The 12,782-nt window shown below is 41.7% G+C and overlaps 1 protein-coding gene across 1 annotated transcript in view; it reads right to left on the bottom strand.

The window, feature by feature from the left end:
* The window catches only part of ak5 (adenylate kinase 5), a gene marked incomplete at its 3' end in the record, with an annotated part of 131,013 nt that extends 118,367 nt beyond the window's left edge, over nucleotides 1-12,646 (bottom strand). Inside the window, exons 1-4 of the mRNA XM_079243678.1 lie at nucleotides 12,562-12,646; nucleotides 11,243-11,429; nucleotides 8,837-9,004; nucleotides 4,337-4,509 (exon numbers count right to left, since the gene is read on the bottom strand). Coding sequence (XP_079099804.1) covers nucleotides 4,337-4,509; nucleotides 8,837-9,004; nucleotides 11,243-11,429; nucleotides 12,562-12,621 — 588 coding nt within the window. The 5' untranslated portion in view covers nucleotides 12,622-12,646. The remainder of the gene's footprint in view (nucleotides 1-4,336; nucleotides 4,510-8,836; nucleotides 9,005-11,242; nucleotides 11,430-12,561) is intronic.
* Nucleotides 12,647-12,782: the final 136 nt, after the last annotated feature.

Genomic DNA, 12,782 nt, shown 5'->3' with positions numbered 1-12,782 from the left:
CTTGAGCCTCCCTCAGCCCAGCCTCAAACCAGCGGCCTTTTTTATGCTAACAGCTACGCCACTGTAACTTCGTTTTAACTATAAATCCAAAAGTATATCAATAAAACTCTAAACAATAGATCATAATTGGAAAAACAATATGTATGTTTGAGTGGATAAAAACATGATGGATCCTATCGAATGTTCTTCCTCTTTCTAAGAAGAAATTTGAAAAGATTTTAAAAGTTATGAAAGACACTGAAAAACAAGTTGCTGTACGAGGCAACCGCAGAGCAGGGAGTTTAAAAATGGTCCCGGTTTCTGCTGAGATCCTCTTAATATAGAGATTCTTCACAGTCTAAGAATATCAAAGCAAAAGTGCTTTCAGTCTTTAATTTTAGAGCGGGCTGTCAAACATCCAAGAGCCTCTTTTGAGAAGACCGGTGGGATTTCTGGGGAATATAGGTTCACAAATACACCGAATCACGTGACCCAGCCGTGAGACGACCAGTGTTTGGTCGTTGGCTGAGAGTGAAGCGGTGCATCGTGTGTGTGTTTGGCATTTTTAAAACATCTGCAGTCACTGAGCGCATAGTTGTTCTAGCTTTCCGTAAAATAAAAGAAAAATTTCCAGCTTTTTGAGAGAAACGCATGACCCCATGGACATTTAGGGAAACATACTGATCCGTCAGTACAGTAAATTTGAGCTGCTTTCAATATAAACAATTCTGCAGCTTCTTTTCTATTTACTTAATTGTCGTCACGAGTGGTCAAAGTTAGCCAAACCAAAAATATCTGGTTATTGACATGCAGAAACTGACACCAAGCAACAATTTTATGTCACTTTTTTAAGCGATGACTGAAAAAGTCAAGCAGAAGAAAAAGAGAGGATGATGCGCATGTCTTTAGGCATCTCTGAGGTTCAGCTGTGAATCACTAAAACAAGAGCTCACAGAAAAAGTGGAGCCACCGGTTCTCTTGTTCAGAACAGCAAAGGCGCTGATCTTTTCCACACAGAATCATTAAGAAATCAAACTAAATGTAACTAATGTAAAACTAAATGTCTGACGAGATGCCACGTGTAATTTGATCATATCTGATATGTTTGCTGCTTGACCTACTTTGCCGTTTGTTTCTCTCTGGACTGACATCTGGACTGAATCGCTACGAGGGGGGGAAGCGATGTCTCAGACTTGCAAGGAAATGATGATGAATGGTGAGCGAGGCAGTAAGTGGAGATAATTCATGAGTGGATACGAGCTAAAAGGAGCTCGTCATGACACAGGCGGGGGCTCGTCCCCGTGTTACGGCCTTGCAGCATCACCCATTCCTCATAGTGCCAGTGTAAAGACCACCCTCTTATGCGTTAATTAAATGCAGATAACTAATCACTTGGACTTTTTCTGTGCCCTTTAATAAACAAGATAGACTTTTGATAGATGCTTTCATTCAAGGACCCCTCACCCCCAAAAAATGTAACATTCATGAGACACAGTGGTGTACTTACAGGCTGCAGAAAAGTACAGTCATAAAGCTTAAGAGGTAACAAGGGTTCACATTGAAATGTGACTAAAAAGCCAGTGAATGTTTTATTTTTCTATTCAAATAGACAAAGTCTATAAAATCATTTGCTGCGGGCATTTAGTTCTGTGGCTTCATCAGTCTGCTGGGAGGAAGGATGCACGTGGACACGATGCATTAAGGCTTGATGATAAGTGGATGCATGATGTCAACCAAAGTTAATGAGACAAAAGACCAATGAAGCCTGAAACATATATATATATATATATATATATATATATATATATATATATATATATATATATATATATATATATATATATATATATATATATATATATATATATGTGGCTGCTTCCTTGAACCCTGAAAAGCAGATTTTCTGAACGAGAACAGAAGCTAGTGACGTAAAAATTATAAGATCCCTCCAAAAATACAAGATAAACATGCAAATAAATGTGGTGACATTGCATAAGCTTATCAAAAACATGCATTCTGCAAGTTAAAGGTGCTCCAACAACTGTAAACAGAATAGCAACCGGCCTGATCTCCACTACAGCTGCATTTCTAAAGGAGAAGCATGTCAGCCTGTCGGGAAACTACATCGTACAGGAAGGGGTTGCTCGGTAACCTTTCGGTCTTTGAATGAGACATATATATGCATATGTATCGACACAATAAGTCTGACTGTCTGGCAGCTGCTTTGCCGAGGCTAAACGTTCCACAGCGAAAAAATATGCAAACAAAGCACACACAAGCAACTGACTCGCACCATTAATATGACTTATTCAGGGAAAAGGCTGCAGCTGCACACCTCTGTGCATGCTGAAGGAAACAGCGAGCGTGCTTTTGATCCAGACCTGATTTGTTCTTCACATGATTTGAGGTCAAGAATAAAACCTGTAGATGCAATATGACAACTTGAAGAGCATTGTACATAAATCTTTTTCTTTTTTCTACTTTTATTCTACTTGTTATTTTTGCTGAAACATTATCTAACCAGTGGAGAGTGTGAATGAGCTGCTAACTGGTGTTCTGTTAAACCAATGCTGGACATCACGGCAACTACATTCAGCTAGTCCACACAGAAATGTGTTGTTTGGGTCTAATATTAGGATATTGTCATGTACTGGAGTGTTGTTATGTTACATTATCAAACTCCCGTCTTTCATAGTTTTTCCTGCTTTTGGTATGAATTCAGTTCACAAAAGGGGGGGGGGGGGGGGTTTAAAATGAAACACTGGAGAGCAGAAATCAGCTTTTGCTGTGGAAAAATCCAGAAATTGTGTGTAAACATTTATAAAAAAGTAAATAAATAAATGAATAAATCAAAGTAATGCCTTCATGATCTAACCAATCAGGAAAATAAAGCTGGAGCTCAAATTAAACAGAGAAAAACGTTATGGGAGGAATAAAGATGATTTCTTGCATAATGGATTATAAATGTTCAAGATCAGCATTCTTCTACTCTTTTTTTTTACGAACAGTCCTGCAGGTTTTCCATGTGTTCCTGCTCCAACACACCTGACTCAAATGACCCGAGTCATTGTGCAGAACCTGATAGTGTTTGATTGATCTAATTTGATTTTGGTGTGTTGAAGCAAAGATCCACCGAAAACCAGCTGTAGGACCAGAATGAGCCAAAGATTTTTAAACCACTGTATCTCGAAATGATCCATTCAGTCCTGCTAAACCTTCCACATCAATGGAAAAGCAGAAATGACAACTTTCTGCTTTTGCTCACTGACCGCATGTCATCCGCTTCTGCCCAGATGACCTGCTGAGAAAAACCCGCACAACCCCCCCGTCAGTCCTTCTTTGCAGCCAGGGGAGAGTGAACATTTATATACAAGCCTTTAGTCTGTTAGTGTTCATGTCTGTCACGCATGCTTTGCATTCATCACGAGTCGATGGATAAAAGCTTCATCCAGCGTTGTGGTTTTACTGGTTAGGCTTAGATTCCATCACACCATGTACACATCTTTTAGATCAATTAAATAACTGAATAAAATTAAACAATTATATTGGAGCCTACAGGTAGCTGTTGGGTGGCAGAAGGGCACAGAGCAGAAACAGGCAACGTGTCGTGATGAAGGCAGCCGTAGCAACAGCGGCAGCAAGCACGAAGCAAACAGCGAGGGATGAAGTGTGCAGCCTGACTATATGTTTGATATTAAGCGTGAACCTCTGATGCACATCACACGGCATGGTGCACAGCAGCCTGACTTGCCTGCCTGAACTAGTTCGCAGGCGTTGCTTCATTCACACTCCAGGCTTTGCTTTGTTCAGGGCCGGATCATTGTTGAGTTGCTTGTGCCCGGTTGCCATGCCAGCTTGAGTCAGTCCAGTCGCTTTTAGTTTCTTGTATTTATTTTATTTTTTTATTTTTTTAATTAGTCTCTATTTAATCCCTTATTCCCCCTGCCTTAGTTAAGTCCACCCGCTTGGGTTTTAATAACAGGTTTATGATGACCGCCATGATGGATGCGGTTAATGCTGTGCACATGTTGAGCCATGTATGTATCAGAGTTTTGTGTATATTTTCTCTTATGTGTAAACAGCCACACAGGGTGGGGGGGGGGGGGGGGGGGGGGGGGGGGCTTTGGTTGATCTTCTTCCCTGACCATCATTATCTTACCCAGATAGATGCTAATAAGATGGATAAGCATTCTTCACTCCAGCATACTGGTGATGTGGGTGCTGCCAATTAGACCCTTGTAACATCCCTGCTGTGATAATGGCCTGACAGTGACCAGACATACTAGACGCTCATCATCCTCAGTCTACCCCCCCCCACCCCCCCCCCCCCCCCCCCACTTCTCTACTTCTCTGCTACCTGCGGTGCAAGCTCTCCGTTGGTGATGATTTTGGCGATCAGGCTCCACTTTCTGTTGCTGGTGGCGTTGTGGATCATCTTCTTCCTCAGCAGCTCGCCCACAGACATGTACTGGAAGCCGTAGCGCTCGGCGATCTTCAGGCTCTGCGTTCCTTTGCCGCTGCCAGGGCCACCTAGGCGGAGAGGGAGAGCTGGTGATGTTTTGGGAGAGATTTTATCATGTGAGTGTGAAACATTATGCGTGTGGGCGCGCTAGCGTGGGCGTGTGTGTGCGAGGGAGACAAACCAAGGCTATGTGAGGCGGTGTGTCTCTGCATGAATCTGTTTGTGTTTGCACATGATTAAGAGGGTGCTAGTGCCTGGGCTGTGCGAGTGTTTGTGGGGAAGAAAGGGTGTGTGTGGAAGGGGGGAGGGGACAGGTACCTGTGAACCTCCTACATTTCTTAACAAATCCTTCCTTTTTTTGCATTGCAGTGAGAAATGTTCTGCAAGCTACTGGTATTTTATCGTCTACCACACAGATTTAAACATAAAAATAATCTGTATTTTAATAAAAATGTGCAAATCTCAGCACCATGTAACGGTGACACTCTGCCCATCTGGACTCGCGTCACTGGTAATAATATATTATCGTCAAAAAAATCAGTTTTTTGACGAGGAAAAATAATTAAAAAGGGAAAAAAATAACAGGTTAAGTGCCAATGAAAGCCTTCTGACAACTTGAAAGCTGCTTTTCTTTCGATAATTGTATTTCATTGCAGGGTTGCAAAGTTGCTACAGTTGCCATAGAAATATCAACTCCTTCAAATTTCCTCTCGTTGAAAGGCCGGTCAGAGAGAAGTAATTAGTCAAGAGAACAAGCAGCATTCATTGGCAGTCAACAGCGTTTCAGCATCAGGAAGGCCTTTTAAAGGATGGAGGTACGGATGTTCAAGCAAAAGAAAAAAAAAGATTTTAACCTTTTGTTTTTGGCTTTACTGTAAATTAATGCATTTCTGAAAGGTTTTTATTGTGGTGACTGGTATGAGTGTGTAAAAGATAGTTAAGAGTGTTAAAGTGTTCAGGAGGTATTAAATGTTTGTGTTTGACATAAAAAAGGCACTTGTCATATCGTCCAGTCCAAGTGCACCTTGAGCGCTACAAATCGGACTCTGTCCTACATTTCTCAACCATCATAGCATCAAGATCAAAGTTGGGTTTGAGTACTTTGTCAGCAGATTATCTATAAATATGTGTCTAGAATTGTTGTTGTTGTTTTTTTTTAGGTCATTTAAAAGTGCACGTCAGTGTACTGGTAGGAATATTAGAAATACCTTTGGGATAATGACTGGATGGATTCTAACTGAAAGTGAGCTCTTTCCTGATAATTGTGGTGCCATTGAAGACATGAGTAAAACTTTGTTTTATACTTTTTTCATCCTTCACTCTGCATGTGCACATGCAATAGTCAACATCCTTTTTTTTTTTTAGTTTTCTGCATGAGAGCAAATTTTATCACCAATTCACAAGTGGCCATTTCTCATATTAAGTGTAAAAAGCCTCCTGCTTCAGGTGCAGCCTGAAGCCATTATCAACTTCATTATTAGTCAACTTCATTATTTACGGAATAAGGCCTTGCATTGTACTGAGGTCATGATCATGGTTGCTCGGATTGCGGTGAAGCGCACTGAGATTGACACTGTCCTGAACTGTTTCCTGTCAAATGAGACGAATGTTACCTTCAAATATACAAGATATTGTCCTCCAACACGTTCATCTGAAAACGTGACCTTAGTTTCAATGACCTCATGACTATTTCATGGTAATAACAAAAAGGTACAGAAGGATGAGTAGGAAGATGTCCAGGGCGTACCCTGCCTCACGCCTGCTAAATGCTGGGGTGGGCTTCAGCTTCCCTGTCACTCTGAAATGGAACTAGTGGTATAAAAAATGACTGAATGAATGTGAACACATAAACACCTTCAAGCTCAGCCTTCGTTTTGAACTCTAGAGCTGCAGCAGTGTCAGTCAGAGCTTGCATGTGCAAGATGGGATTTGGGTTATTCACCCAAAGTGCACTCAATGACACAAAACTCTTGTATGCATGGTGGATGGTAACTGGACCTGCACTTATATAGCACTTCTCCAGTCATCCCGACCACTCAAAGCGCTTTACACTTGTCACACTCACCCATTCACACACACACACACACACACACACACACACACACAATGCAATGCAAGGTTAGGTATTCTGCCCATTTGACACTTAGGCGTCTAGTAAGGTGAAGCCTGGAATTAATCCTCCAACTTTCTGGTTGAAAGACGACTGCTCTTCCTCTTCCTCTTCCTCCTCCTCCTCCTCCTCCTCCCTCCCAACACCGCCTCATCTTGATGTGTTAAAGAGATCAGTGCGGCTTTTAATTTTCTCTGTGGGAGATCATTGTACATCCACTGAATGCATTACACACATACTGCCTTTACGTTACTTAAATTATGTCTTAGTCAGACGATGATGATGTGTTTATAAAATAGAGATTTTGTTAGAGTGGAGCAGTGATCTGGAATCCCCTAAAAGCGACCCGAGTCTAAAAGAGCAGTCAAAAATTCTCACACATGATGCTGTCTGACAGAAGCTTGATAATATGTACAAACTATGTTCAACTGGAGTCTAGTTGAGCTGGTGCAAGCAGGAGTTTTTCCATCTCAATGTATATAATCTGAGTGTTAAAGCGTGGGCTTCAGGACTTCAATTTTGTACCATTTTGGTCTGACAGACATATCTGAGTGCTTTTAGGAGTATAGTTTGTACTGTGGTCTGTACCAGTGTAATAACATAGTAGTACAACATGGCCCATTTATTGCAATCCCTCTATTAAACCATAAGAGTTTGATTCTATTTAAAACATCCATGTAAATATTATTCCCACCAGTACATTGCAGTGAACTTTTAAATGACCTAAAAAATAAACAATTCTAGGCGCATATTTATAGATAATCTGCTGACAAAGTACTCAAAACCAACTTTGATCTCGATGCTCTGGTGGTTGAGAAATGTAGGACAGAGTCCGATTTGTAGCACTCAAGGTAATTTATGGAGTCTTCAATCCAAATACAAGCGGTCGGATTCGGCTGCCGCCACTGAGATGTTCGTTAGCTTTTTGCCTCAATTTACAATCTTTATACTGATCTAAGTAATGCTTTCCTTCCTGTAACATAACAGCATGTATAACAGTATCACTGTTAATCATTTCTCAGGCAGTGAAGAAGTTAATTTTCCAGACTGCTTCATTTCAAACATGTTCACAAATCTGACAGACAGAATAATTTCCCATGGCCTACTTCCTCTCTATGCATGTATGTAGTGTGTGTAAGTAAACGGAAGTTATAGCAGAATGTTTGATATGTCTCGGTTTAGTTAAAAGCCTCTGCAGAAGTTCAGCAAACCAGTTAAATGAAGCGTTAGCAGCAGAGTGGTTTAGCGTATCTAATCACTTAAAATAAGGTTTTTCTGCTTTTTTTTAAAATTTTTTATTTGTTGTTACATCATGCTACTGAGGCGTCTTTGAAAGAAGCTGCTGTCTGATTTCTTCATACCTGAAGCACTTTTTAGCCATTAGATTGGCAGCTGGTATGACAGACCGCTTCATGATTTTTATCTCATAAATGTTACAAGAATCCAGCTACTCCGGAAGTGTTGCGCCTCAAACTGCACAGCAGAAATAGCGCAAAGTCATTGTTCGTGCTTTCATTTTGACTGCAGATTAAATAAAACATTAATGATAGTGTGTATTAAAAACGCGGCAGCAGAGAAAAGCTGTCAGACCATCTTATGCCTCCTCATGATGCATTAACCAGCTTTCTGCTTTCTGCGGTATTTTGTAGCTCTTGACCCACTCTCTGCCCAGCATCCTCCTGACCACACGTGCTTTTGTTGGTCCGTCTCCACGAACCTGACAGACCAAACATTCACCGTGATCCTCCACAGAGATGACAGCTGCTGCCATCCTGCTTCTCTTTCTAAAATAGGGCACAACATGCTCACAAAGAAGAGCTAGGAACCGGCTTTGTGCTGCGAGGACAAATATCTATCATCCACTTCACAGACGCTGTAAAAATCCCACAGAAAGGTAACTATGCTGCTACAGAAGCTCTTTTAAAAGGCTTCCAGCGGGCACCGGAGTTCTTTTTCTCACTTACTCACCATTTGTAATAAACTATTTCATAAACAGTTTGTATGAATAAAAGAACATTTCGGTCAATCTAAACTCTGGTTGCCGTTACTTTGCAGCTGCCGCACTTAATTAATAAGATTAATGAAAGTATTTGACAGGCTGATGCGGGCGTGTCAAGGAGATCAGATCAGGAGAGCGTCAGTGTCGAACTGACACGCAGCTCGAACCACTGAGGAGGAACAACACAAACAAACACACTCTTCCACTAGCCATCAGCTCCCATTCAGGACAATTGTGTCACCATGTGTGTGTGTTTTGTTTATTTTCTGTTAGACTGGTCCTTTACCGATGACGAGGATGACTTTGGGTCGTGGTCTGGAGGGATCAAACACTTCGTACTCCTCTATGAGCTCTGCCGTCTCCGACAGGTCCGAGTCACTCTCGATGGAGAACTGGCTGATGGGAGGGAGGCGGTCATACCGTCTGTAGGGAAAATTGGGGCTGTCGGGCAACACTGCCACAGAAACACACACACACACACACACAAGAAAGCACATGAATGAGCAGACTAGGTTGGCTTTTGTTTGTGAAATGATGAATGACTTTGCTCTCTGATCTTGTCAGGAAAACAGTGCAACGCAACTTGTGCCATCAGTCATTTTACTGACACGTGTACCTTGTTTAGATTTCAGAATCCACTGCACAGCAACAAGAAAAAAAAAAAGAAAAAAAAAAGGAGTCGTCTGGTTAAACAATTAGTAAATTAGATGTGAAGTCATCAGAGTGATGAATTCAAACAGGGTTGCTTCATTCAGCTTGGTAATTATCCTGCTGTCTCAAGCAATGAAAGCATTGATTAGAAAGCTTTAACAACGTTAACAGCTACTAGAGATACACATCATCAATGCAAGCTACTCCAGGGGAAACGAGAGCTGCTATAATTTACATGTAAAGTCACTATTATCTCTTTACACGGGATGGAGCTGATCTTACAGCTGCAGCAGTGACAGTAAACGGCAATTTTATGCAAAAAGCTCAGCAAAGCAAGCAGGAAACGAACTAATGTTGCTCAACCTGCCTTCACCTACAACTTACAATGGTTGTTGAGCACATTTTATGACATAACTCAGGTGTTTTGGCTCAACAGAAACACATTTAGGACACAAGCAGGGTGCCTTTTCATCAGACTTTTGAAAGCTGACAGATCTGAGTTTCGGCTACATGGTGCATTTTCTAATTTTCCTCGTTAACTTTAACTTTCTATTAGCTCAAGATTTCACCTGGTGACAGCTTTCAGACATCTTTGACACTTCATTAAAAAGAGGAGAACAAATCTAAACGTTTGAGAGCAAAAGAAAAAGTTCAGTTTTCCCATCTGTCTGGCTGTGACGGCTTCCCTTTCATTTGCACGGTCGCGACACACCTGCGCAGTTCCACACAGTGATCTGTGTGAATTGAACTTTATTTTCTAATTGCTCAAACATGATAATGATCATGATTTGCTCTCACGGGGAGCAGCTGTCACCGTGCTTCACGCGCACCACAAACAAAGACTGGAATGTCTGAAGCGAAAATAAGCCTGGTGTGAGAAATCAAATGGAAATCTTATTAGCTTGTTGTTGGCATGTTTGGAGTCGACTTTGCTTTGCAAATTCTTTCACATTTGCAGGAATAAGTGACTGATGAATAGAGAGCCTTTTTTAAATATATATTCCCACTGTGATTAATCATTACCAGTCCAATATCTGCTCATTAGTCTTAGAACTGGACAGTGAAAACAGCACAGGCGTGTGAAAAAGCTGCGATCTGTGCCTGAATTCTGTCTGAACAGGACACAGCGGGGTTTATCTCACACAGTTCTAGCCACGATGTCTCAGTTTTTTTGTGAAGAACAAAAGCAACGACGCACACACCTCTGCTTCCAACAACCGCTTGAGAGGAGCTGAAAGTACCGCATTTCCTTAAAAAGTCTCTCCTGCCTGTACTGAAAGAGAAGTGCAAAACTTTTAACAGTCTATCTACCACAGAGCTCCTGAAGCTCCAGTCCAAATGTCAGCAGCCTCTCCTGCTGAAATACTGAGCCACTTTTGTTGTGATAGTGTGGGAGAGGAATGTGATTGTTTTTATTTTGTTTCTGGTTTTGCTGATAGGCTCCAGCAGCCGGGTTTCTTTCTCCGCTCGCCAGAGAAATTTGGGAAAATCAGCACCGAGGTGTGGACTGGGATGCATTTTATGGCGGCAGCTAATAATTATTATAATTTGTAAAAATAAGGGAAAAGATCTGAATTTCCTCCTCAGTCTGTCATCCTTGGTTGTTTGCAGTGGCAGCACCTAAACTGTGGAATGAGCTTCCTTCACACGTTAGACAGCCCTCCTGTGTATCTGCTTCTAAATCTGAACTGAAGACCCATTTGTTTAAACTGGCCTTTTCTGCACAATAAATTGACTTTTTACATCTGATTTTATTTCGATTGTTTTAATTTAATTGCTTTTATTTTCTGATTGTTTTTAGATGTCTGTAATTTTTTTTAAGTTGTCCTAATGTATGTTATTTATTCTGGGGTTTTTTTTTAACCCCCCCCACAATGTAACACTTTGCTCAACATTGTTGTTTTTAAAGTGCCTTATCAATAAAGTTGTATTGTATTGTTCATATCATCAGTTCTGCAGGAAAACCACACATGCAAGGAAACTTTCTGCTTTTGCTTTGTGATGAGCAACTAATATTTCCGCTCTGATTCTGCATCCTCACCGTTTCGGAAGAGGGACCTGCGTGACTGGCCTCCATTGAGCGGTGGTAGGGGCTTCTTCTCCTGGCCTACGAACGTATCCCACCGCACCTTTTCCGGCCCTCCAAGCTCTCTGACTTTCTTCAGACAGCCCTCCATGTATTCAATGGGGTCATCAGGCTGGTAGTACATCAAACCTGTCAGCAGGCTCTGGATGAAAAGAGGGGAGGTTGACTTGATGAGGTTGGAGGGTGAGGGAGGTGATGTTCGCTCAGGCAACGTTACATCTTTGTTATGATGTGCTGCCCTGAGACAGAGCAGTGGAGCTGAGCAGCCCTCCTTAATGAGGTGGCTTTTTGAAGTGCAGGGCTCACTGCCCCTGGTGTGGTTCCGCGACGGGAACAAAACATCTATTTTGCTACACACCCATGAAATTGTACTCCGCTTGGCAAATCTGCACAGGACCCCTATGACACCCCCCCCCCCCCCCCCTACTTGTCGGTACAGCCGAGGAGGAAAAAACCTGTGACTGTGATTAATGTGAGAACAAACTCCAACCGAAAACAAAACTCTTTCCTCTGAGACTTCCTCTTTTCCTCCACCCTCCTGCCACCAACACTCCCTGCACCAGAGGCACAAAATCCTTTGGTAAAGTTTCTTGAGAATAAGTTAATGTATTTTTTTTATTAGCTGCATAATAAATATGCTGACATTAATCAACAAATGTGTGCAGTTCAATACAGTTGCTGTTATGATGAAGGTGTGCCACTTCACTGCTCTGGATAATTTGAATTGACAGCAAATAAACAGCAGGGATGGCTTGCATAAATAAGCTGCACCAAACTGGGGATTGAGTGTAATTAAGTGGATGAGCTAATTTATATCCTCTCAGGAAAAGAGAATACTGTCTTTCATGTCCCTATGAGCTCTGTGTTTCTGTCTGTAGTATTTAGAAATAATAGGAAGACTTATAATTGCAACTTCATCGGCAAGACATTTCTGCAGAAACTGTTCATTTTGGATCTTTTCTGAGTTTTAATTGTGTCTCTCTGCCACCATATCATCACGACAAGGCTGTCCTGTGATTGGCATTGCTTTAGAGCAAGAAGAATGCCAGTTCCACACTTTGCAGATTTACGATGCAGCTTCCACGCTTCACAAAGAAATGACATGAAAATTCCCTCTCGCCACAAAAATGACGGAAAACAAAACAAAAAATTATATTTACCCTGCCTCTGTCATACGTATTGCAATGTCTTGTTGTAATAAAAACAAGAATATCACACTGTCAAGTTAGAATGTAAAGCCGTCTCAGCCCAATAAAGCGCGCAGCATCTCTCACCTCAAACAGCTGAGGTATCTCCCGCCGCGCGAGGTACTCCTTGGCATCGTTGGTATTCATCTCCAACTGGATTTCCTCTTAAAACACAACTTGTCCGAAGCTTTGTCCCCCCTTCCTCTTTCCCTTTCTGTGTCTCAGATGTGGCAGTGTCGTTGGGTAATCTTTGGTTAATAACCGAGCTATTGACAGCTCTCCTCTCAGCGCATTTTTCTGTTATTCGC

Source organism: Telmatherina bonti, assembly GCF_933228915.1.
Source record: "Telmatherina bonti genome assembly, chromosome: 7".
NCBI lineage: Eukaryota > Metazoa > Chordata > Actinopteri > Atheriniformes > Telmatherinidae > Telmatherina > Telmatherina bonti.
This window is presented reverse-complemented; position numbering and strand designations above follow the sequence as displayed.